General features: G+C 44.8%; 1 protein-coding gene across 4 annotated transcripts in view; it reads right to left on the bottom strand.

Annotated features, from left to right (window-relative positions):
- The window catches only part of LOC126100107 (N-acetylglucosamine-1-phosphotransferase subunits alpha/beta), a 152,999-nt gene that overhangs the window by 62,988 nt on the left and 62,794 nt on the right, over positions 1–27,217 (bottom strand). For all 4 annotated transcript variants that reach the window (XR_007522135.1, XR_007522136.1, XR_007522134.1 and 1 more), the window contains exons 3-6: positions 14,762–14,973; positions 14,478–14,686; positions 14,234–14,356; positions 13,946–14,145 (exon numbers count right to left, since the gene is read on the bottom strand). Coding sequence is in view for 1 of the 4 variants with exons in the window: in XM_049910628.1 (XP_049766585.1) it covers positions 13,946–14,145; positions 14,234–14,356; positions 14,478–14,686; positions 14,762–14,973 (744 nt within the window). In the remaining 3 variants the exon portion in view is untranslated. The remainder of the gene's footprint in view (positions 1–13,945; positions 14,146–14,233; positions 14,357–14,477; positions 14,687–14,761; positions 14,974–27,217) is intronic.

Genomic DNA, 27,217 nt, shown 5'->3' with positions numbered 1-27,217 from the left:
CTCCAGATCAATAAATATTGCTACTGTTTGGCGTTTCCGGAGAAAATTGTTCATGATATAAGTGGAGAGAGCAACAAGATGGTCAACTGCAGAACGATGCTTTCGGAAACCACATTGAGCAGGCGTTGAAAGGCTTCGGGGTTCCAGTCATCAGGCTAAACGGCAATTCACCATACGCTCCAAAACCTTACATACACTACTCATGAGAGAAATGGGGTGATAGCTAGATGAGAGTTGTTTGTCCTTTCCAGGTTTCAGAACAGGAACGACGATAGCTTCCTGCCACATTCATGGAAAAGTACTGTCAGTCCAAATTCGATTATAAAGGCGAAGGACGTAGTGCAGACTATGATATGATAAATGCAGCAACATTTGAATGTGGATACCATACGGTCCTGGGGTGGAAGAGCGAGAAAAAGAGAGTGTGTGTTGGAGCTCCCGCATGAAGAAAATAGTATTATAGCTTTCACGATTTTGAGAGGAGAAAGCAAGAGGTCACATTCCGCTGCATGTTTATTCAAGAGAAATGCTGGCGGGTAATTTGAAGAGCTCGAAATCTCAGCAAAGTGTTGACCCAATGAGTTAGAAACTGCGACGTGGTCCACTAAGATACCATGAGCAGCAGTGAGCCCAGAGATTGGGGAGGAACTAGGCGCACCAGATAACCATCAAATTCGACTCCAAACTTCTAAGGAGGGAGTGAAGGTGTTAAACGAGCTAGCAAAGAAGTCCCAGCTTGCCTTCTTGCTATCGCGAATGACGCGACGGCATCGCGCACGTAACTGCTTATAGCAGATACAGTTGGCCAAAGTATGATGGTGGCAGAAAACGTAAAGAGAACGTCGCCGCTTACGTACTGCATCATGGCACACCTCGTTCCACCAAGGAACTCGGGGGTGCCAGGGCAAATCGGAGGTGCGAGGTATTGAACGTTCCGTAGCTGTAAGAATAATTTCTGTAATACGAGTGACCTGATTGTCGACACTAGGAAAGTGACGGTCATTGAATGTCGCTAGAGACAAAAAAAGTGTCCAATTGGCTTGGGCACACTTCCAGCGTCTCAGGCGCATAGATGGCAGTTGTGGCTGCAATCTAAGGACACATGGAAAATGGTCACTCGAGTGTGTATCAGCAGGTGCGAACCATTCAAAGAGCCGAGCTAGCTGAACAGTACTGACCGAAAAGTCCAAATGAGGGAAATTTGTTGTGAAGGCAGACAAAAATGTAGGGTCCCAGTGCTGAGGCAAAGAAGATCCACTTGGTGGAAGACATCAATCAATAGGGAGCCTCGCGGACATGGACGCAGAGATCCCCAAAGTGGGTGGTGGGCATTGAAGCCCCAACCAGCGAATAGGGGGAGGGGGGAGGGGGGGGGAGCTGACCAAGGAGATGAAGGAGATCAGCTCTTGCCATTGGTGTGGACGATGGAATGTATACAGTACAAAGAGAGAAGGTGTAACCAGAAAGGGGAAGACGGACAGCAACAGCTTGGAAGGAACTGTTTAAGGGGATTGGGTGATAATGGACAGTATCATGGAGAAGAATCATGAGTCCTCTATGTGCTGGAGTGTCATCAACAGGGGGGGATCAAACCGGACGGACTGAAAAGGAGGGAAATCAAAGCAATACTGGGGACACAGCTTTGTTTCCTGAAGACAGAAGATGACCGGCGATCTTTGCGCTGGCCGATCTGACAACCGTGGCATTAAAGGTGAGATCACAAGTCTGCATGGCTGCCTCCTTAGTAGACCAAGGAGATGCAACGACAGTGCTATATTTACCTACGGAAGGCACAATGGGCTCTCGACTGGCGAATAACTTATGAGCAGCAAATGTCGACACCTTTTCCTTCACTCTGATTTCCTGAATAAGCCATTCATCTTTGAAAATGGGACAATCCCTAAAGGAAACAGTTTGGTCACCCATACGGTTTATGCAAAGAGGGGATGGAGGTGGACAAGCACCCTCATGCGCATCCTTGCACATATAACGCATTTGGCCAGATTGGAACATGACAGACTGGTATGATTGAACCGCTGGCACCAATAGCAACGCTTAGGGTTGGGGATGTAAGGGTGAACTGAAATTATTTCACAGCCCGCTTCTATGTTCGATGGAAGTTTCACTCTGTCAAATGTCAAGAAGACATTACGGGTTGGAACCAGGTCCTTGTCAACCCTTTTCACGACTTGATGAAAAGCCGTTACGCCCTGGGCAGACAGGTAGCTTTGAATTTCCTCGTCAGACAATCCGTCGATGGAGCGTGTATAAACCACCTCATGTGATGAATTTAAAGTGTGGTGCACTTCCACCTGGACAGGGAAGGTGTGTAGCAGAGAAGTTCACAGCAATTTTTGTGGCTGGAGGGCACTGACTGCTTCTAACAACAAGGTGCATTTTGTAATCGGGGAACAAGACTTTACAGGACCTGCAATTGCGTCCACACCTTTCTGAATAATGAAAGGGTTGACTGTGGGGAAGTCTTGACCTTCGTCCGATCGAGAAACAACGAGGAACTGTGGCACTGATGGAAGAATTGTCCGTGGCTGAGACTCATTTAACTTTCACTTGGTGAACAGACATAGTAGATGATGAGGAATCCATTGTGGAAGTGTCACCCATGATTACCAGCGGCTCTGATGGCGCACTTCTTCCTTGTGGGGGCGCTTTCTGAGGGCACTCCCGCCTTTGGTGATTGTTCACACCTCAGGTCACACCTCCCGAGGAACAGCGGAGGGACCAATTGGCACTTTCCGAAGGTACCAGCTCAGGTAATCAACCCTCCCTGGGCCTGGCCTTTACCAGGAGGTATGTACGTGTCCTATCTGTCTACCCGGGGCGGGAAATTATGCGTTACCCCATCACTGGCTACGTGTGGGAATGCGTGGGTCGGCCTTCAGACATGCACAGGGTGGAAAAACGTGAAAGGGAGGAACAAAGAACAGGAAAGGAAAGAAGAGGTGTCTCAAATGCCGCAGCGGAGAACAGGGTAAAGAGAAGAGGCAAGGAAAAGAGAAGGACGAAGACTTGCAAGCAGAGAAAGCGAAGAAGAGAGACTGTCTTACAGTTACAAGAGTCCGTCTCCGGACGTAGGCACGAAATATACTCCCAAAGGGGGAGAAGGGGAAGGGAAGAGGTGGTGGGGAGGGGGGAGGGGGAGGATGGGGAAGGATGCGGAAAAGGAAGGTATGCAGCCTGGAAAGGAAAGAGGGCTGCACTAGCTCGGGGTCCCGTACTCGCCACGCACATATCCACAAAAGAGTTGTGGACCCCCGGGGGGGAACAGAGCATGATCTAGCTCCCTCATAGTGAAGGTGAATTGCATTCACGATTTGGGGAAGAGAAGGGTATCGCCCAAGCCTCCTCCACTCCTTTCTGATGGATGAAGGCAGGGTGATAGTGGAAAGAGCTCGAAACGTCTGCATAATGGCGGCCCAAGGTGTTGGAGATAGCAACAGGATCCACGATGACACCGTCTGCTACTATCAGGGCGGAAATGAGGGAATGGATCATGGTTTCAGAGATCCATCAGAGGTTGGCCCACATGACAGACGAAGGTGTGGAACTGTTAAAAGAACTAGTGAATGAAATCCAACTACCTCTTTTGCTCTCCCGAAGAAATCAACGACACTTTGTACGCATCTGTTTATAATGAATCCAGTTTTCCAGCGCAGGGTGGTGGTTAAAAATGTGGAGAGTACGTCTCCGTGCATGAACTGAGTTGCAGCATGCTTCAGTCCACCAAGGAAATGGGACGCAACACGGTAAAGAGGAAGTGCGAGGAATGAAACGTTCTGCAGCGATAGGGATAATGTTTGTGAGATATTCCAACTGGTCATCACAACTGGGGAAATCCTGTTCTTCGAAGGTCACCAGGGAGGAGTAAAGGTCCAGTCAGAATTAGTAAGCTGCCATTTGGGGCTGCACGTGGATGGGACAGGAGCCAGCAAACTGATAGCACATGGGAAATGGTTGTTCGAGTAGGTGTCAGGAAGAATGGACCACTCAAGATGATGGGCAAGCTGGGCAGTGCAAAAGGATAGGTCCAAATGGGAATAGATGTGCGAGGAGTCAGAAAGGAAAGTGGGTGCTCCAGTGTTAAGATAGAAGAGGTTGGGTTGGTTCAGAAGGTGAGCCAAAACGGAAAATCTGTGGGACGTCCTGGGAGAACACCAGAGGGGATGATGCGTATTAGAGTCACTGAGTAGCAAAAATGGGGGATGTAGCTGCCCAGTAATCTGAAGGAAGTCTGCCCTGGTGATATCAAAGGACAGAGGTACATAAATTGTACAGAGGGAAAAAGTAAGGTGGGGAAGGAGAAGGCGAATGGCAACAGCTCGAAGACAGGTAGTCAGGGAGATGGGTTGACTACGAATGTTATCCAGTACGAGCAACATAATGCCCCCAAGAGATGGTATGCCGACCTCAGGGGGAAGGACAAAACGAATCGGTGAGTAATGGGAAAGCTCAAAGCGGTCTTGAGGGCGCAATTTCGTTTCCTGAAGAGAGAGTACAAGGGGATGCTGCGATGCTAGCAGCAACTGTAAATCCTCTTTGTGGGACCGAAGGCAGCGAACGTTCCATTGGAGTACTGTCAGGAGGAGGAAGAGAAGTAGGGGTGTCAACTCTGTGGACGCCGAGGGACAGCCGGTGCAGAGCTGCTACTACAGGGCACAGAAGCAGGAAGATCCATTTCACGGGGTTGACAGAAGCATCGGTGTGCTGGTGCAATCGGAATGTGGAGTCTGACACTAAAAACAGTCGGCGGTGTGCACCGGTGAGGCAGAGGCCGGTGGGGCTAAGTGAGCGCATGGCGACACTGTCGAGCAGGATCTTCAAGTCGGTAAAGGAAAGGACCGTTTGCCTTTAGCGGACTTCTTCAAGCCCTCCCGGTTAAAGGAAGACTGGGGTGTTGTTTGGCTGGAGGGACGGAGGGAGTCATTCCGCCTGCCAGTTGTATAGTGGGTAGCTTCGCCCCTTTAGGCAAGAGTTGGACAGTTCGTCGCACAGTGGGACAGGGGAACGGTGATGCTACCTCGATACTGGGCGACTTCACAACCTCGGAGCCAAATTTGAGGTCGCACATCTGCACGTCTGTGTCCTTCACGGAGCAAGGGGTAACGAGAACTGAACTGTAGGTGCCCGACGGGAGAACACGGGGTTTGCGACTAGCCGGTAACCTGTGAGCTACTGGGTACAGTACTTTTTCCTTTACCCGAATCTCTCGAACTGCCCACTCGTCTAGACACACGGGGCAATCCCTCTTGGAGGCGGCACGGCCGCCATTGCAGTCGATACGGCGGAGAGAAGGAGGCGGACATTCGCCCTCGTGTGCATCCCTGCCACAGGTTACACACGTGCCTGGGTGCCGACAAGACATTCTAGTGCAATTGTACCGATGACACTGGTAGCAGCACATCAAATTCGGAATGTACGGCCGGACTGTGACGATTTCGTAGCCCGCTGTAATCTTGGACGCCAGCACCGCCCTATCGAAGGTGAGGGAAAGAGTGCGGGTGGGCACCGAGGAAGAATCGACCTTTCTCATTAGACGATGGACAGCAATGACACCCTGATCGGAGAGGTAAGATTGTATTTCGGCCTCGGTTAGACCGTCACGCGGCCCGGTGTAAATTACACCACGGGAAGAATTCAAAGTTCTACGTGCCTCGACACGAACAGAGTAGTTGTGCAGAAGTGAGGCAGCAAGTAGTAGTTCTGCTTGAGAATCAGAAGCCGTCTCCAAAAGCAAAGTGCCCTTCCGTAAACGAGAGCAGGATTTCACAGGGCCAGCAATGGCACAGACACCTTTCTGAATAATAAACGGATCGACCGTGGCGAAGGACTGACCGTCTTCAGTACGTGATAACACGAGGAACCGTGTTGCAACGGGAAGGGTCTTTGAATCGTTAGCCTCATTACGTTTACATATCGTAAATGTTGATTGTGAAGATGATTGACTCATTGCAAGGAAATCCCCAGCTTCTCTGTTGGTGCAGTCCTTCCACCTGGGGGCTCCCTTCTCAGGGGGTGCACCCAGCTTAGGTGATTGTTCACATCTCAGGTCACACCTTCATAACACCTGGCAGAGGGACCAGTCGGGAATTTGGGTAGGTTGCAACTCAGGCAGTCGCCCCTCTCAGGACCTGTCCCGTACCAGGGGCGAACCCTATCTGTCGCCCTGTGGCTGTGGATCACACGTTATCCAGTCACCTGTTTTGCACCACTTGCATCGGCCAGCCTTCAGGAGCACACAAGGAGGAAGAAGGAAAAAGAGGATCCTCAAACGAGAGGAGAAGGAAACAAAGAAAGGAAAAGGGAGCCAAAAAGAAAGTTGAGACTATTTGCAGGTCAGCGACAGAATTCAGAACATTCCCAATAATACACCACATGTGTTCCCCAAGTGAGGGGGGTAAAAAGATAGCAAGAGGAGTGACATGCAGCACGGAAGGGAAAAAGTGTCGCAAGGGCCAGGGCCCTGTGGTAGTCGAGCACGAACCCGACAAAGAGTGGCGAGCTCCCGGGGGGGAGCAGAAAGGGGTGAGGGAGTTGCCCAATAAGCTGGAGAAAGTCTGCCCTCGTGACACCAAATCATGGATGGATGTAAACAGTACAAAGAGAAGAGGTGAAGTGAGGAAGAAAAATCCAGACTGCAACATCTCGAGTCAGGTAGACGGTTTGACCGTGGACATGAGTCATCCCAGGTGAGCAGCACGGCTCCTTCACGAGATGGAATGCAGTCTTCGTGGGGAAGGTCAAAACAGACACGAAAGAAATGCGAGAGCTTGAAGCGGTTGTGAGGACACAAGTTTGTTTCCTGGAGGTAGAGAACAAGCGGACGCTGCAATTCTAAGAGCAGCCATAATTCCTCAGGTGTAAAATCGCCCAGTGTCACGGTAGCACCTCTGTCTCCTCCTCCAGCTGTGGAACAAGCCACGAAGCATGTTACAATCCATCCTGGATTTTCCATTGTTTGATTCATAATTCCTCTTTCTTGGATCTAATGCCACGAATGTTCCATTGGAGGAGAGTCGTGACAAAGACAGCAGAGGAGGAAAAAAATTAACGAGGGTCACCTCAGTGGCTGCCAAGTGCTAGCCTCCAAATATTGCCTGCTAGAGGGCACAGAGGCAGGAGGATCACGCTCCACGAGATCTACAGAGGCTTCGGCATTCTCCTCCTGTCAGTCTGCAGAATCCAGGGCAGAAAAATGTTCGGCACTGTACTCTGACGACACAGAGGTCGCCGGGTGACACTGTCGAAGACAATTTCCGGGTCAGCGAAGGAGAAGAATGCTTCCCTCCGTTCGATTTTTTGGAGCCTTTCCAGTTGGAAAGATGTTTGCCGGCCAGAGGGACACAAAAAGCCTTCGTGGAAATATTCCTCCTGTCCTTTATGGCCTGCCTGTCGTGTAGCAGCTGACTGCCCCATGAGACAAAAGTCCGCCAGCTCGATGCACAGCTGGAGGAGGAGATGAAGATGCTACCGTGACACTGGGCGATTTTACACCTGTAGTGCCGAATTTGAAGTTGCACATCCGTGTGGCAACGTCATTTGTGGGGCGAGATGTAGCAAGAGTGTTACTGTAAGTGCCGGAGGGTAGAACGCAAAGTTTCCGACTAGTCGACAACACGTGAGCGACGGGGTACGGCACTTTTTTCTTCACCCAGATCTCCCGGACGGCCCGCTCATCTCGGGAGAAGCTGCACGGTCACCACTGCATCGATACAGTGGTGAGGAGACGGAGGCAGACAATCGCCCTCGTGAGCGTCCCTACCACAGGTTACACACATTTGCCCCGTTGTCTACAGGACTCTCGAGTGTGGTCGTAATGATGACACTGGTAGCAGCACACCAGGTACGGTCTGACTGATCATTTCGTAGCCCGCTTTCATCTTCGACGGGAGGACAACTCTATCGAAAGTGAGAAAAAGAGTGTGTTTTCGGCACTAAGGATGCATCTACCTTTTTCGTTACCCGACGGCCCATAATCGCGCCCCAATCGGAGAGGTACGTTCGGATTTTTGCCTCGGTCAGACCGACGACCAGCCTAGCGTACGTGACACCGTGGGAAACACTCGGCGGGGAGCGACACGAATGCGATAGCCGCGGAGGATCGGAGTTGCGAGTGGTTGTCGCAATTGAGAATCTGAAGTAGTTTCCGAAAGCAAAGAGCGACTGAGTAAATGAGAGCAGTATTTCACGGGGCTGGCAATTGTATCTACACCTTTCCAAATAATATAGCGGAGATGCCGAGTCGTAGATAAACACGTTACGTCTGTCTGCAACTCTGCATCTACACAATACGGTGAGTGGCAACTTTCCTTTTCAAATGTTGTTACATACCATCCTGGATTTTCCATTGTTTGATTTCTGAATACTAAATGTATTTACCATATCAACTGTCTTCAGTACACGAAACCGTGAGGAACCACAAGGCAGCTGGGAGGGTCTTTGAATTGTGAACCCCATTCCAATTACATTTAGTAGATGATGACTACTGAGAAGACGATTTGCTCATTGCAAGAAAATCCCCCACGATTGCCAGCATCTTCGATGGTGCACTCCTTCCAATAACGGATGGGGGAGAGGGTCCCTCAGTAAGGGTGCACCCACCTTAGATGACTGTTCACACTCAGGGTCACATCTCCCGAACATGTGACAGGGAGACAATCGGCAATTTGGAAAGGTAGCAGCTGAGGCAATCACCTCTGCCTGGGCCTGGCCTGTACCAGGGGGTACGTGCAAACCCTACCTGTCAACCCGGAGCTGGGACTTACATGTTACCCAGTCACCTTTTACACATCAGACACACAGGCCGGCCTTCAGGAGTGCAAAGGGAGGAAGAAGAAAATGAGAGAAAACTCAAATTCCAAAGGGGAGGAAGGACAGGAGAACGCGAGCGAAGAAAGAAAAAAGGAATGACAGACAGTGGAGAGGCTGTTTTGATGTCAGTTACTGAAAATGTAGAACACATTCCCAAAAACATCCCAGACATGTCTCACAAGGGAGGGGGAAAAGAATAGCGAGAGGACTGACAGAAGGAAAAAGCTGCTGCAATGGCTGGGGCCCCGAGGTAGCCGAGCACGAACCCACCGACGAGCTGCGAAGCCCCCTGGGGGGACAATACTAATGATATTTCTATTCTCCCAGTGAAGACTTTATATGCCTCACCCCAGAGATTATCTTTTCACTGTTTGTCCACGTAATCCTTCCAGCGTATCTCAGAACAGCATTTCCTAATATTGCTTTAGTCTGTCTAAACTGCTCAGAGCTGCATTGTCTGCCATGTCTACTCAGCTTGCTGTCCTACTGGGGTCAGATGGGTCACGGTGCTCCAGAGATGATGGGAAGCCGTTCGTGTGAGAATTGTTTGTGTATAAATGTGCCCGCCTGCCACTCGACTCCTCTATTTGGTGAGTACCAGTCTGTAGGAATTAATATTGTTAATCCATCCCTGATTTTTTACCATTTGTTATACTGAGTAGTTCTCGATTATGATATGTTCAACATTACTGAAGATTTCCTAACTTTGGATCTATGGAACACAAAGTATATCTAGCCTAATATAATCTAACTGGGAACAACAGTGTCCTCCTGTAGTTAGTCACAATGAATTTGAAGCACTGATAACTCACTAACATATGAAACATATCACCGATTTCATGTCTTGATATACAGTAAATTGTATTAAAATTCCTGGTACAGTCACAAACTGCCAAGTTTTTGGGAGTAATATGGTTGGAATAGTTTGAAACTTTAAACATTTGTATCAGTAATAATTATATGTTGCTTAAATCATATGCTTTTCTGACAGTGAATAAGGGCGCGCCTAAAGCCGAGGAGTAGTATAATGTTCAGTAACACATATGTGAGGACTATCCAGAAAAAAAAAACAGATGTTTTGAAATAAACAATTAAAAATATGGAAAAACCAAATTTTATTGTGTACATTTCAAAGGTACACTCTTGACCTACTTTTCTACATAATCACCATTCAAACTGATGCACTTATGGCACTATCTGACAAATTTTTCAGTACCATCTCTATAGAAATCGGCCACCTGCAATTGCAACCACTGTTTTATACCGACATGCAGTTTGGTGTCTGTGTCAAAGCAGTGTATTGTAGCGGGCAGTAATCGATCGGTGCCAAATCCCATCCAAATCCCCATAGGACCCCATGGGAATAATTGGCCGTTTACGGACGTGCATTGTCTTGAAAGAACTACAAAACTTCTGTGCTAAGTTTTCCCTGATGCTTGTTTCGTGTTGCACAGTGTTTGACAATACCTCTCTGGGTTAGTTATTGAGCCACATTCAAGAAAATCAGTGGAGAATCACTCCCTTACAGTCCCAAAACACAGTAGCTATGGTCTTTCTTGCTGTTAGAATTTGGAAACACTTCCTTGGAAGAATTTGTGTGTGCCGATTCCACTGACAGTCATTCTGTTTCACAATTGCCATGCTTCACCCGAATCTTGTCCCCTGCTACAACACAATTGATAACTCTGTTACAGTTTTTCTTGTTATCTTTGAGGAAGGTCTGTGCTTCAGCCAGTCTCTGTTTTCATAATGTTCTGTTAAGATTTTGAAATCCTACCTAGCATAAAATTTGCACTAACCAAGCTTATGCACTACAATTTCATGTGCCAAACACTGAAATTTGGGGAAAATGTTGTGAAACTTCCATAATCGTGAAAAGACTATTTTCACGAATTTCATCATTGATTTTTATCATCAGTTACTCAGTCAGAAGTCCAGGATTACCACATTGGTCTTCATTACGAATATTGGTACTGCCATTTTTTAAATCAATGCGCTGTTGTGTCACTTGGTTTTCACTCATTATTCCTTTTCGGTACACATCACAAAGATTGCAATAAATTTCTACTGATTCGTAGCTTTTTGCCAAGAAAAACCTAATCACAGAACGCACCTCACAAGAGATGGGATTTTCTATCGCAACACACATTTTAACACATCATACAAAGCAAAGCAGAAGAGAGCCAGACCACATGCTAGCACAACTGGATGCCTACTGAGTGTAGGAACATTATGGCTAGGGCCTGGATTTTAATGACAAGTCATATATTTTTCTGAACTATAGGGTGAATTTTAGAACAATTTACACACAAATCTAGGCATTTTAGTATCGAAAGATGTATTTTGATTGTGCATATAAAGTCATATTTCAACAAATTTTAGTAATAGGTCGTATTGCGGCCAACTTCTAATATAATAGGTCATACTTCCGTCAACTTTTGCCAAAAATGCATATACCGTTTTTCTCGTATCTTACAGGGCACAGGAATAAGAAAATGAAAATATTGCTCACGAGACAATATTTAACGTGCTATTATGAAAGATAAACAGATAAATTAGTACACAGCTTTATTTCTCAGGACTGTAGCAGAAAATCGGTGTACCACAACAGTCATTTCGCGAACATAAAACATTGTTGCGCAATCGACAATACGCTCTCAGAGCCAACAAAGGCAGCTCCTGCCGTAATAATCATCGCAGTCGCACAGGTGTTCCCAGTAACCAGTTTGCTTACAGCCTTTGCCTTGTTCAACACGCCTAAAGCAAAGTGCTCCGACAGAGTGAAGTTGCGAGGATATGTTCGAGAATTTGGAGAGGAGTTCTTTAGTATTTATGAGAAAATATTATTTTGTAAACTTTGTGAAGTTGAAGTTAGTGCAGAAAAGTGCTATAATGTGTAACAACACTGTAATACCGCTAAACACAGCAGCTGTGTGAAACGAAGTGCTGAAAATGACAGCAGGCAAACGCTGTTATTTGAACAGACAGGTCAATCGTCAACCGTGCAATCATTCTGCGAGGATTTGTGTGAAATGATGGTGTCCTACAACATCCCATAGGAAAAGATGAAGAATCCATGCTGCAGATGGTTTTTGGAGAAGTACACAACACATCCAGTTCCAGATGAATGAACTATTTATCCATGTGCTACAATGATGTGCTCAACAAAGTACAAATTGCTATTGCTGAACAAAAGATCTGGCTGTTGATAGATGAAACTACGGATATTGGTGGGTGATATATTGCAAATGTTGTTGTTGGTGTTCTAAAAGTTAATGGCTCTGGAGATATGTTCATACTAACGTGTGAAGCTCTCGATAGAGTAAACAATTCAACGATTGCTATTTTGTTTGACAACTCTCTGAAGCTACTGTGATCGGATGGTGTGAAAAGAGAGAATGTTTTGCTGCTTGTAACAGATGGTGCTTCATATATGGCTAAAGCATCCAAAGGGCTTCAAGATTCTCTACCCCAGCATGGTGTACGCCACTTGCCTTGCACATGCATTGCACAGAGTTGCCCAAGAGGTGCTATCAAATTACCCTGACGTGGACAAATTAATTTCCTGTGGCAAGAAAATCTTATGTGAAGGCTCCGCTACGGGTGCAGAAATTCAAGGAACAAGCACCTTCAATGCCCCTCCCACCTAAACCTGTTCTTACACAATGGGGTTCTTGGCTTAATGCTGCTGAGTATCACTGCACCAACTACACCCAAATAAAGAATCTTCTGTGAGCTTGATAGTGATGAATCAAGTGCTATCAAAATTTTGAAAGAAGTTTTTACAGATACATTGTCTCAAAACTTGGCATATATCAATGCCAATTTTTCAGTGATATCAAAAGCCATCAAACGACTGGAAGCTGTTAGCACTCAGCTATGTGAGGCGCTGAGTATTGTGCAACGCGTGCAGAGTGAGTTGGGTCGAGCTCGTGGTCATGTGGCTGACAAAGTGAAAACCAAATTGCAAATACGCTCCAGTGATGTCTTGTGAAGTGGAAAGGAGCTTTTCCAGGTACAAAACTATCCTCAGTGACAACCGTATATCTTTGACAATGGAAAACCTGAAAATGCACCTTGTGATCAAGTGCAACTTTGCAGATACTGAAGATTGACATACGGTATTAAATAATGTGAAATGCTTTAAATACTATGTAGAAATAAAAACATTGTTTTACTGTTTCGATAAATGATCTTTTCACTGTACTTTGTATTTAGAAAATAAAACATTCAGATATTCAAAAAATAAGTGCAAATTAGCTACAAACCCTACAGAAAGAAAGAACTACACTTACAATATTTTGAGAAGTGAATTTTGTATTGATGTGATGCTTTCCCGGCATACTGATTGTTCCATAAAAACACGGGAGAACTGCCGGATATCAATAACATCCTGCCATGATATTTCGGCACAGTCTTCTGGCCATCTTCAGGTGAGTGCCACTGTAGTAGTACTGGCGAGTACGAGCTGAGCTCCGCTATTTAAAGCCTTCTGAGGTAACAATGCGCATGCACTGCTCAGTGTGATGGCCAGAAGACTCTGCGCCGGAATATCATGGCAGGACGTTACTGATATCCGGCAGTTCTCCCGTGTTTTTATGGAACAAATTTTGTACCACTTTATGGTGAATAAAAAATTAAAGAAACAAACAAGAATGCTTTAAATAAACTTCTATTGAGTCATATTTTATTTTTAAGGTCATATTTATGTAAGTTTTAGGTCATAAATGCTTGCATATTTCATTGTTTTTTAGGTAATTAAAATCCGGGCCCTAATTATGGCACTAAAATGGTGGCTCCCACCCATAGCCGCAACAGATCAAAGTGTCTGTTACTTTCTAGCTACCCCTCATAATATACGTATCTTCAAAATGATACTTAAATGTACTATTGGCAGGATCACTTCTATGGATACTAAGACAAACTGATGTGATGTAACTGTGAACTGTGCGTCATATTGATAACGAGTTGAGTTCTTGGTTGGACACAATGTTTCAGAAACAAATCATACTTCATCATTTTCATTCTACTGCCTTTTGCATCTATGGCTAAGAGTAACACAAATTATTTGTGAAATTGCATTGTTACGACATAAATATAAAACACAACGTAGAAGTACCTATGCAAGTGAGTTTCTATTGCCGGACTACTGAATGTCGGCAAATGAGACATGTCGGGAAATATTTCGTTGTGAGGGACCACAGTAAGACGTGGGTTGTCCAGGTTTAACCAGTGAGGTATCTGGCCGTTTGTCACCACATACACGTGGCGAACCCACGGGGCAAATTTCTCGAGAGAACGCAGGGAATACCGCAACTCCTAGAAGCAGAATAGAAAACTGAAGTTGTGAAATGTGAATGTGGTTTCACATTGTATTTTGCTGCTGAAAAATAGATTTAGTCTCAACCTCTTTGTCCTCGAATCTTGATGGTGCCAAACTCTCCGTATTAGCAAAAGGCAGCTCCATTATTATGTACGCATTACTGACCGTTATCTTCATTTCCTCCAAATACAGGGTGCCTCTCGATAGCTACATGAAAGAAAACAGTTAGATGTGAAATTGTGCTGACTCCAACACTATATCCTATGTTTTTCTTTCAGTTTAAATGGCATTCTCATATAAAAACTAAATTAATTTTTTGTGATAATACCTCCATCATTGCTGTAGCCGCTTTCTCAGTACCCAGCTCTATGACAGATGTCCCATTGTTGGGATACATCCAAACATTGACAATGTTATCTCCCACATATTTTTGAAATAAAGCACGAATATCATTTTCTATGTTGTGCATGACAACTGATGGTATGCCAGTAATTATGAGTGTATTCTTCACAGGGTAAGAAGCTGGGGCAAATTTTTCTAAAAAAGAAATTTAATATTACAAGAACATAAACTTGATATAAATCAAGATTGTCATTTCTGTAAGAAAAATACCTGATGTCCAGTGAGCCTGAAACAGAGTAACATTAGCCTTCTTAACCATCACTGTCTGCTGGACGACATCACCTGCCTCTTCTGGATCAGAGAAGTAAATGATTGTTCTATTCAAAGAATAATTCTTCTCAGGTGGGTTTTGCACTTTATCTCTATTCCACAGGTTGGTCAGAGCGATGTCATATTCCTTTTCTGGCCCTTCATTAGGGAACCTATGTAACAGATCAATCAAGATAACAATCAAGGAATGGTTCGTTTAGTACTTGGTATTCACTAAAATGTTTTGCATCACCTTAAAGTTGCTAAAATAGCGATTTTTAAGCACTTCCAACATTCACATATCTCCTCAGCAGAACAGTGTGTGTTAGTTACAATTGGTCTTAATGTAAGTACATACATTATTCAGGTATCAGATAGACCTTATTACTGATACTGACTTTTCAGTTTGTAGAGTGAGTGAGTTGTTGGGGGTAGGGGGGGGGGGGGGGGGGGGGTGCCAGTGCGCAAAATTCAATTACTTACAGGAGTCAATAGGTCCAGGCTGGCACTCTATCTGTTTTGGGCTAGTGGAGCTTAGGTGGAAGAAGGATATTGAAAAGTGCAGTGCAGCGTAGGTTCGCCACGTTTAGCCTACTTACAAAGATATACAACACATCCCTAAATTAAAACCTTAATTACATAATTTGGATCTGTAGTGTCAGAAATATAATGTATATGCACAAATTCGAATAGGCAAAGGAGGGGGAGAGCGCATGCAAGCAACCAGAAATATTCTGGAAACATGTCTATAAACCAATAAAGATTAAAAATGAACATAGTGATACTAAATAGAAACATACTGCTGAGCTTAAATTCTGTTGCTCTACACAGAGTACATGTTGTGTCCATAATATGTGACAAGTTAAAACAGTGCATCATATCAGAGCTTACACTTGCCGGGGTAGATTGTCGGATGAGTGATTGTTTGATCCCAATTTCAATCTGGAGAGCAATTTTATTCAGAATGATAGTGATAGTGGTGCAATATACTACTGTAGTCATTGTGACAAGCAAGGGCTTCTGCAGGGCTATAGAGGAACTGCCTTTGTCGGCAGCCTCAGGCATGTTTTCTCCAAGCCTGAGGACAATGTGGCAATCAGAAATATTCTCACTGCAGGTAGGAGTTACAGGGTTCCCCATGATACCACCTCTCATCATTAGTTTGCAGAATTTGGTTATGAGTCACCACCACCACCACCACCACCACCACCACCACCACCACCAAATGGTGCTGTAACTATTTCCAGCTCCCTGACACCTTTCCCCATTTTTACTTAACCCACCATTTATGCCATCCTTCCTATTTTCTCCTGCCTTCCACTCTACCTTCGACAGCTGTTGTTAGAACTCCGTTTCTTCACAATATACATCTTAGACAGTCAGCGCTCCTTTACTTATTCAAGTTTAGTAGAGTTCTTTATTCCTTTATCCTTTGCAGTCCTTCACTGTTCTTCACTTTATCCAACACCATTTTATTTTCTCCATTGCCCTACAACCCAACATTGCAAATGCTTCAATTCTGGCTCTCTCTGTCTAATTCAACATCCAGCTTTCACAGCCGTACAGAAAAACATTCCACATAAACTATTTAACTAACCTTTCTCTTAAACCCAACCCCAATTTGCTGCATAATAAGCATTTCTTCTTATGGAAAGCTTGCTTTGCCATTGCAGCTCTTTCACCCATCCCATCATTAGTTAGTATGCTCCCCAAATATTTGTGTTGTGCAAAATGCTCAATTTGACATTCTGTTGCTTTTATTTTTGTACTTTTTTGTCATGTAGCCTCAAAACCTTAGTTTTATGTGTGTGTGTGTGTGTGTGTGTGTGTGTGTGTGTGTGTGTGTGTGTGTGAGGGGGGTCACAATTGTTCAGATGATGTAAACCTATAAAAAACTGATAACTTACAAGAAACATGGATAAGCTGGCCACCCTAAAACATTAAAAATGGCATCCTAAAATTTTAGGGAGTGAATCTGTCAGTTCACAAAACCTTAAAAGTCATTTCACATTTGTTTCATTGTCAATTAAAATAAGAGGGAAGCCTGTCGGCAAAAGAGCTGCCGTCCTATGTTCCGAAAACAAAACAGTCTAGTAAAATGTCGTATGCTATTAGTCTGTACACCACAAGCACTGTTCGTTGGAGTGTCCTCTCACCAGAGCAACACACCATGTGTCATAGGCCTGCTCATCTCGCCCGCATGGCTGGAAGAAGGTAGGCCATGGCCACTTAGTGGAATTTATTAGACACAACTTAATATCTATCATTTCCAATCTCTTCCATCATGCACGAGTCTGTACCTTAACAAAGAGGCGATAGAATGTAGGGAGATGGCACACTGGAGTATCTGAAGATCACAACACACATCTGCTTAGCTGCCACAGTAAACCTTTCATTCCATGCAATATCCATCCATCCTGGTACCCAGCAGCAAGAACCTCCTTCCCCAGTCTTTGTAGGTTGAGGACCTTGTCCTGAATATTCTGGACTACTTTATCTGCTGGGTACATCATTGTAGAGTGTGAAGGGCACTCAGGATGTTGTGACAGAGAAAACATTTAGCACTGTTAAACACGCTGCACCTGCTCTGCTGTTACATATTGAGAACACAATCAGGAAATGCAACAGAGCAACTGAGAAAGCTCCATTGTTTAGAAGCACCCATAAATACAGCTACATAGTTATGGTGCTCAGTTAAAACGTCATACAATAATGTGTTAAAAATATGTGTACTGCACTAAATCTAAAATGATACTGGGCCTCTGCAGTAACCAGGGTTAAAACCTTGGATTTGGGGTTGTGCTACCTCCACACCAAATGATTCCAGCAAGCGCTGTGCACAGATCCAAAATGGCTCTGTTGCTCATGAATGATGAGAGAAAATGTGTTCCAGAGATGGACAAAAAACACTTTGCTAGGCTGGTGAATTTAGAGCAGCAAGGAACTTGCATGCCTGACACAAAATGAGGAGCTGCCGCCGGGTAGTGAGTGGTGGTTCCCCAGGCCTCAGCACAGAGACGGTACGGGTTTTGGTTTTGTTGTGCTTTAGGGCGCAAAAAACAACTGGGGTCATACGCACCCAAGTCAAAACTATAGAACACGAAGGCAGAGAGGAATTAAAAAACAACTATACATAAGTCCTGATTTACATAAGAGAAGATAGCAAAAACTGGCATGTGAAGAAAAGGCTGAAAAACACCATACAGAAACGGAGGTCCAAAACTAAAAATTAATTGGCCTTCACCATATCGCTTTCATCGATAAAAAGTAAAACACGGTCAACAGCCTGCACATAATTTACTAAAATGGCTGATAACTCAGACGGCAAACCCAAGCGGGAGCTGAAATAGTTAAAAAATAGGCATTACATCAGGAAGTGGCGGACAGTTAAAACTTGGGTGCAATGTGTACAAAGTGGTTGTGTAGTGCCAATTATCAAATGAAGATGGCTAAAAAGGCAGTGCCCAATACACAGCCTAGCTAAAATGATCTACCGGTGGGAGGGTCGAGAGGAAGTCGTCCAAGTCGCTGGGACAGGCTTAATAACCCAGAGTTTACTCCCATGAAGCGAGGACCAATTGCGATGCTACAGGGGCACAACCTCCTGACAGACGGCAACACAGATCATCGGAGGGAATACAAGAACTCGCAGGTTGCGGTACGAGGACTGCAGCCTTGGCAGTAGCCATGGGTGCCAATGACGATGGCACAGACGACCCCACGCTCAGTCTGAGACTCATCATCAGTGTATACAAAGGTACTATCGCTAAGTCCCATATAAAGATCGTGAAACTGAAGGTGATAAACAGAGCTGAGGGCTATGCCAAAGGTAGAGGCCCTACTGCTGGAAAGGCCTTAGTTAATGGATCAGGCTAAAAGTGTCCCACAACACCCTATCTTCCTTATCCACTCCTAGTCCTTACCCAATTCCCTTTCCCAACCCAAGGTCTGATGCAATCCATGTTGAGGGATGCATGGCACATGGAACGATGTGTCACAAACGAAGCCTCAGGGATACTGGGATACTTCCCGAGCAAGTAGCCTTACACCACACGGGGTATTCGTGGTGTGGACCACGTAGATCCCCAACTCTCGTGCGACCAAGATGGACACAACAAACTGAGGGGCAAACTGAGACCTCGGACACCCAAACATCGGGGTCAGGACCAATGGAATGCATTTCCACTACTGAATGAGGGTCTAGACCTGAGCCAAAAGTGGGAACTGTAACTGAGAAGTTGGACCAGATCAAGATTAAAGCCTTGTCTGGAGCCCAGATGAGGAAATTCCTTAGGAATCTAGAGACAAAAGGAGGGGAAACAATGGTTTCCCAAACATGTGGGGGGAATTAAAAGGGCTTGAGCCCAAGAACCCCAAGAAAAAACTGTCTCAGGTTAAAGGTGATATGCAGACCCCCACAATGTCAAAGACAGCCAGCAAGAAGATAAGGGAGGAATCTAAGACCCCTTCCTCCCTGGATAAGCGAACCCAGACAAAACCGAGGCAAGAAATAGGGAAACAGATCTACAGTACTGCAGTCTCTGTTTTTAAGATGGCAGTTATCCTGGAAGGCTATCCACTGGTAGCCATCACCTTCCAAGAGGAGGGACATGTATAGATGGCCCTCTTGAAAAGATATGGAAGGGGGGGGGGGGGTGACACTGGTCCAGGATCCAACTTCAAGAGCGTCTATCGAGACCATGGTGCCCTTATTTTTGTCTGTAAGGGGGTGCGCACGGTGGAATGGCTTAAGGACAAGGTGCCCATTATATCCCCGTGGGAAGATGCAAAGCTGCTGGTCAAAACGGCAGCAGAGCTTCTTAAGACCGCAAAAGTACCAAAGATCTTTAAGGATGTCTCTCCTAACACTCAATTCGAGAAAATAGTGATCCAGAAACCTAAAGTCTTGACAGAGGACTGGAGAGTAATCGACCAGAAGGTTGTACCGGAAGGACAATCACTGGTGGTGGAGGTCGGAGAGAAGTCCCTGAAGGCGATGCGAGGGCAAGACCTGAGATTGTTTCTAGGGTTCTCGTAGGTCACCGTCAAGGTTATCCAAGAACTCAAAGGGAATTATGGCAGCAAGACAAAGACTGGAGGTGCTGCAGATTAATCTACAGCACAGTAAAGGGGCCTCTGCTGCCCTGAGCCACTGCCTGGGGAGGTAAGAAGTGGACGAGGCCCTGATACAAGAACCCTACTTATAGAATGGGGGTGTATCGAGCCTCGGTGACACTGAGGGTAAGCCGATTTATGCTAGGAATCTAAGAAACTCCAGAACAAGCATCTATGTAAGAAATGAAATTTCTTTCATGCCAATGATGGATTTCTGCTCCAGAGACTTGGTGACCATCAGAACGCAGCAATGTGAGAAAGGTATCATGTTTGCCATCAGCACAGCGACCAACTGTTGGTTGGATGTGACGCCCAAAAAAGACTGGGAGACACATTGGAGGGACCTTGACTTAAGCTTATCGGAAATTAAAACCTCGATAAGGAATCAAGTAGAGTTTCAGGAAGTAGCAAAGTCTGTTACCTCTGCCATAGTGACCTCATATCAGGACAACTGCACAATAGCCAAGAAGTGCACAAATAGGAGTGTGCCTTGGTGGAATAACAACTTGGAAATGCAAAGAAAACAGGTACGAAGACTGCTTAACCTTGCGAGACATAAAGGACAATGGGCAAAATATTGTGAGACCCTTGTCAACTACAACCTTGCAATTAGACAAGCAAAGGAGGCTTCCTGGAAGGCATTCTGTGAGGAAGTGGAGAGCTGCTCAAGTCAGACTTCACAGAATCCTCACAAGAGTACCAACCAATCCAGGAGGTACGTTGACAAAGGAGAATGGGTAATATACAAAGACAGCACACGAGATGTTGGAACTGCTCCTCAAAACGCACTTTCCTCAATATGCTCTGCCAGACAACACAGACCAGAATGTGATCTCGGAGAGACAATGGTTCTCATGCACTTGAAGAAAGGACTGGCAATCAGCCAAGGAGTGTGTGTGTGGACTTCAATAAAATCCAATTGGCAGTGGAAACATTCCAACTGCTCAAGTCACCTGGCCCAGATGGAATCTATCCAGCTCTCCTGCAACAGGCAGGAGAGAATCTCATAAGAGTCTTATGCAGGTTATTTAGGGTTAGCCTAGCAGTAGGAATCATTCCCAATGCTTGGAGGGCAGTGAAGGTTGTCTTCATTCCAAAGCCAGGGAGAACTGATCATACCAAGGCCAAGGATGTGAGACCAATCAGTCTGTCTGCCTCCCCCATTCTCAAAACATTGGAAAAACTTGTTAATGTATTCATTGGGGAGAGGAAGCTAATTAGGGCCCCTCTACATTCAAACCAACACATATATCAACCAGGTAAATCGTGTGAGACAGCTCTCCATCAACTCGTTGAGAGGGTGGAGAAAGCACTTCATTTTCAAGAAATAGCCCTCTGCATCTTGATGGACATCGAGGGGCCCTTCAGTAATACGACCTATGATTCCATGGTGGACCAGAGCCACGCTTAGTAGAAGGAAGGTAGAGGCTACCATGATGAATGAAAATATGGTAATTAACACCACTACAGGTTGCCCACAAGGAGGAGTTCTGTCCCATTTATTGTGGAAGCTAGTGGTGAACGAACTCATTGAGGAACTAAATTCCAGAAAACACTTTTGCCAAGGATACGCAGATGACCTTGTCTTAGTAATACTTGGCAAATTTACTGACACAGTTGGAAATATGGCACAAGGTGCAATGGACATTGTGCAAGACTGGTGCATTAAACAGGCTCTGAGGATTAATCCCAAGAAGACTGTTGTGGTGCCATTCATGAAGAGGCATATCCAACACTCAAGTTGGAATCTAAATCTCTTCAATGAAACTCTACCTGTGAACGGGATAGTGGAATATATAGGGGAAACCTTAGATGAGAAACTAACATGGACACCTCACATTAAGAGCATCTGCCCCAAGGCGAAAGGTACTCTAGTGAGTACCAGAAGGGCTTGTGGTAAAACCTAGGGCCTAAGCCCCAGAGGTATGCACTGGATATACACCACGGTGGTTAGACCTAGGATTTCCTATGGGGCCGTAGTGTGGTGGAAGAAGGTAGAACAGCAGGCTGCAGTTAAGGAGCTTGCTAAGGTGCACAGACTGGCCCGCTTAGCCATAATAGATGGAAATAGCAGCACACCAACTGCTGGGATGGAAACCATGCTGGACATGCCTCCACTACACCTTTGGGTCAAGATAGAGGCAGCAGCTGGGGCATACAGTCTAAAAATCGGTAAAAACTGGATCTCACTGGGATATCCAGAATCACATACTAAGATAGTAAGTGGGGTAAACATAAGAATGGCTGGGGAAATGCCAGCTGACTATATAACAACTCCCACCTGCTGCAACAAGCCTTACAATACAATAATTGGAGGCAGGAGCAGTGAGAAAGAAAAGAGTTCGACACCATACAGGGGACACTGTTTGGGTCCCCGATGGGTTGAAATCGGACAAGGCATTGGGGCAGGGGTGTACGGGGTTCTCTACGAAAACTGGCCTCAGTATTCCAAGCTGAAATTACTGCAATCAGGGCATGTGTGGAGGAGAAGATGCTTAGGCACCACAAGGACTGTATCAGCTACATCTATTCAGACAGCCGGGCAGCCCTGAAGTCAGTCGCAACTCCTGCAACGATATCTAAGATTGTTGCAGAATGCCACAGAGCTCTGGTGGAGCTAGGAGGAAGCAATAGGATAAACCTACTGTGGGCCCCTGGTCACACAGGGATCTGTGGCAATGAACAAGCTGACAAATTGCCCCAGGATGGAGGCAACGACTCCATTTATTGGACCAGAACCTGTCCTGACAATCACCAACAGGGTGTATACGGGGACAAGGAAAAAAAATTCCCGGATTATTCCCGGATTTCTCCCGGATATCCTGTTTAAAAAATATGCTTTTTCCCGGGCGAAAATACACTTTTTCGGTGCTAAGTGACAATAGGCTTTCCGTAGATTTTCCCTCGGAACTGTAAAACTTATCAATCCTTTGAATGTTAACGTTTTATACAATCGCGTAGAACTTCCCGGAAAAAAAAGACGAGGCAGAGAAGTTTTGGAGAGACTTTTAATAAAGGAAAGGAGAGAAGTTCTGAAAAGACCTTTCATTTGCAGCAACATATACGCTGCATATTTTCGTATTACGAAAGTATAAATTCGAATTGCACCAAACACAGCGCGTTAGTTTCCGGAGCGTTGAAACCGAGGTTGCCACGTCCTTTTGTAAGCGAGTCATATCTCAAGCCACAAGATCTCGCCAGCCAATGACAGCAGCTATTCAGAGCATAGGACACGTGTTATAGTCACCCAATAGCAAGATCACTGGTTACATAGTGCGAACATGCAAGAGGAAAAGTTTACGGTTTACATTAATGTACACAGTACCGTATATCCACAAGAAAAGCTAAGCTTTCACATATAATGTTAGTCTCTAATATTAACATGCTACAACATAATCTAAGCTTTCACACGTAATATTGATCTTTTTTTTGCGTGTGTTATATTTTAAGACATCACACAAATGTGCCAGTAAATTTAAAATTATGACATAAATGTCTCGGCTCCAAATTCTTGTCCTCAAACTGTTCAGTTTCGAACACTCTGTGATTTAGATATCCATCCCACTTTCTCCCACGTAACATAATTCATCTTGCGTAAAAAGAAATTTACTTTGAAAGTAACGCTTTTCTAACTACCGTTCGCAATACTATTCGGAGACTGTTAGAAATAGGTTCGATTTACCATTTCCAGAGAGCACCAGAAAACAGGCATTATTGTACTTGTGCAACTGCAGTGGTGTAGGAAGCCCACATGTTCGTGTGTATAAAGCACTAAGAGAGCTTACATTACACCATAAAAGAAACAGTGCATCAGAGGATACTCCAAAGAGCATCGGAATTTCGTAAACAATTCTAAAATGCATAATTCGGCTTGAAGTGCAAATTGGCTTTTTCCAGATTCTAAATGAAGTAGGTCCCATCTGATATTAAGCTTTTCAGTGTGGTTTTTGGGATGCAAATTTTCTTGGAGTACCAGTACACCACGATCTCATTTTTGGTTCTTTATTGTGGCATAATGCTATATATGGCAGAAGATGATAACGTGCACTTGAAATTGCACTTGAAATTCAGCGAACTGTTGGAACTAGCCAATACTGTAGAATGAAACACTTCGTTTCAAACAAAATGATTGCCTCAACGGAAAGATTAATAAAGCCAAATTTCTTTAGCAAATTTGCAAATCTAACTTCACTGTTCTGCAAGGCGATTAATGCTTGACTGCTACTAACTTGGAAATAAAATAAAATCATAAAACTGAAATTAGTAATATATTTTTGCCCTCTGTAATTATGTGAATGTATTTTAATTCACTTGATAGCTCCCGGCCACAGAAATCCGTTTTGTTTTCATTTGACGTGGGAGTTGTACATGAAGAGAAGCAGCGAAATCACTTAACGTAAACATGGATCACGTGGAGGTTAACCCCCTCCCCACTACAACTCAGACAACTCTGTGCAAGCGTGAATCTGGCAGCTAGGGCGCGTGAGAAAAATTTTTCTCGTTTGCATCTGGCTGCTTGCTGCTACTACCGATACAGCTAACAGCCAAATTTCAAGTAGCAGGAGAAGGTACTGCTTAATACGCGAGTCAAATGCGCATGCGCAACAGACCGCTGGCAATTGGTCAAATGAACCTAATGTGAACAGTTGTGACATCATGCTCATAGCAAGCAGTTTATTGTTACGAAGAATTACAGTCTGCGCCCTACGGCATTCGACATTCGACATATTTTTGCTATTTGCAGACGCCTGTGCGTGCACGGTTTTTTGTTGTTGTAAATTGCACATTTCCTTTGCCACTAAAGTTTTATTTTTTTTCCCTCTCGTTTATATTTTATTTTGCAGTATCATTCTCCAGTAGCAGGATATAATAACATTCTTTGCTAGAGAATCTATTCTGCAGTCAAAGCTGAAAGCTAAAACAATGAAAAATTCCCGGAATTCCAAAAAATTCCCGGGTTTTTCCCGGTTTTCTCCTGGATGAAAAAATTCCCGGGTTTTTCCCAGATTTCCCAGTTGTCCCTGGTCGTATACACCCTGACCAAGGCTATGATCGAACTAGAACTACGGAACTGGCTTAGGAAACAGCACATAGAATAATGGACCAAGGTCTATAAACAAAAACATGGTAAGCTAAAGATGCCTGCGCTCAGTAATCCTGGGATTGAACAGAAAAAAGATTAAACTCATGACTGGACTAATGACCAGCCATGTGAATTTCAAAAAACACCAACATACAATGGGTATAATGGAAGAAGACCCTAAATGTAGGATCTGTGCTGAAGGTGAAGAAACTGCATCACACCTGATCTTTGAACGCATGTCACTGGAGAGCAAGAGATACAGAATCTTCAGAACAACTAGACCTGAAGGAATTGTGTCTAACAAAAAACTGGGAAAGGGGCTCCTTGCACTATTTAATGGCATTGGTTAGCTTTACTAGATATACAGGGAGTGATACCACACAATAAACTCTGTTTTGGTGCAGGCAGTGGCAGGTTACACCAAAGCAGTTTTTAGCTTCCCAGTCAAAATCAAATCAAATCAATATCAGTTCTCCAGCAGGTGTCGTAGGCCTTCTCCAAATCAAAAAACACGGCCACAGACTGAGATTTCCACAGAAAATCATTCGTGACATGGGTGGACAAAGTAACGAGGTGGTCAACTGCGGAACACCACGCTCGAAATCCACACTGTGCATTCATCAGTAAATTGCGGGACTCCAGCCGCCATACCAGCCTGGCATGAATCGTGCGTTCAATCACCTTATAAATGCAGCTGGTAAGAGAGATGGGGCAGTAGGTAGAAGGAAGGTTTTTGTCCTTACCTGGCTTAGGTATGGGTATGACGGTGGCTTCACACCAGCATCCAAGAAATGTGCCTTCTGCCCAGATGCGGTTGTACATGTTAAGCAGAAAGTTCTTGCCTGCAAGAGAAAAATGCTGCATCATCTGAATGCAGATGGTGTCTGCCCCTGGCGCAGAGGATTGGGACGAACTGGGAGCATGATCGAGCTCCTTCACAGTAAACGTGGCATTGTAACACTCAAGATTTGGAGAAGAGAAGGGTATCGCATAAGCCTCCTATGCGCCAATGAAGGAAGCAGGGTGATAGTGGCAAGAACTCAAAGCTTCAGCAAAATGGTGTTGGAGATAGCAATATGGTCCACTATGACATTGTCTGCTACTGTCAGGTCAGAAACTGGGAAATCTGATCGTGGTTCCAGAGAGCTGTCAGAGGTTGGCCCCACACAATAGACAGAGGGGTGGAACTGTTAAAAGAACTAGTGAATCAAATCCATTTAGCTCTTTTGCTAAGCCGAATTTGCACGCATCTGGTTATAATGAATGCAGTTTGCCATCGTAAGATGGCGGTTAAAAATGTGGAGAGCACGTCTACGTACGCAAATTGCGTCACGGCATGTCTCAGTCCACCAAGGGACTGAAGCACAGAGTGGTAAAGAGGAAGTGTGAGGAATGGAATGTTCTGCAGAAGTAAGGATACTGTCTGTGAAATATTTCACCTGGTCATCACAACTGGGGAGGAGTAAAGCTGCCAGTCAGCCTTAGTAAGCTGCCACTTGGGAATGCATGTGGATGGGGTAGGAGTCAGCAAACAGAGAGTGCATGGGAAATGGTCACTCAAGTAGGTGTCAGAAAGAAAGGACCACTCAAGATGATGGGCAAGCTGGGCAGTGCAGAAGGATAGGTCCAAATGAAAATAGGTGTACAAGGAGTCGGAAAGGAAAGTGGGTGCTCTAGTGTTAAGGCAGAAGAGGTTAAGTTGATTAACACTTTACCGTCCGCACATCTCAAACTGATAAACTGATTCGCTTGGCACCGCCAGCACTAATTCTGATTACTTGGCTTGTCACTGGTAGTTCTTGACATTATTGGAGGATTATAAATTGTTCAGTTTTAGTAATCTCATTGTTAGTTCTCATAAGTTCTCAACCCTGTTCGCCTGCTCTCATGAAATTTCGAAAATATACAGATGTAAATAAATACAAAATTTGTTTGTTTCACATATTTGTTTATTTGCATTGTCTTTGGTACTTAGTATTTCTCTTTCATATGATACGTAGCTGAACAGTCTCCAAGATGTAACGCAACTCCACAAACTTGCACTTAAAAGTTTGTTGTTCTTTTCATGTTTTTGGAACATACATGGCAGTTTCTTCATTTTCGTTTATTTTTTCAGAAATAAGTATTAGTTGGCATTGCTTTATGTGATCGGAAAGTCTGTCAACCAGATCATGATGAGACGTATGCGATGTAGTGGCAACCTCCAAATTTTGCTCATA

Source organism: Schistocerca cancellata, chromosome 9, assembly GCF_023864275.1.
Source record: "Schistocerca cancellata isolate TAMUIC-IGC-003103 chromosome 9, iqSchCanc2.1, whole genome shotgun sequence".
Classification (NCBI taxonomy): Eukaryota; Metazoa; Arthropoda; class Insecta; order Orthoptera; family Acrididae; genus Schistocerca; species Schistocerca cancellata.
Note: the sequence above shows the minus strand (reverse complement) of the source record. Positions and strands in the feature narration are given on the sequence as shown.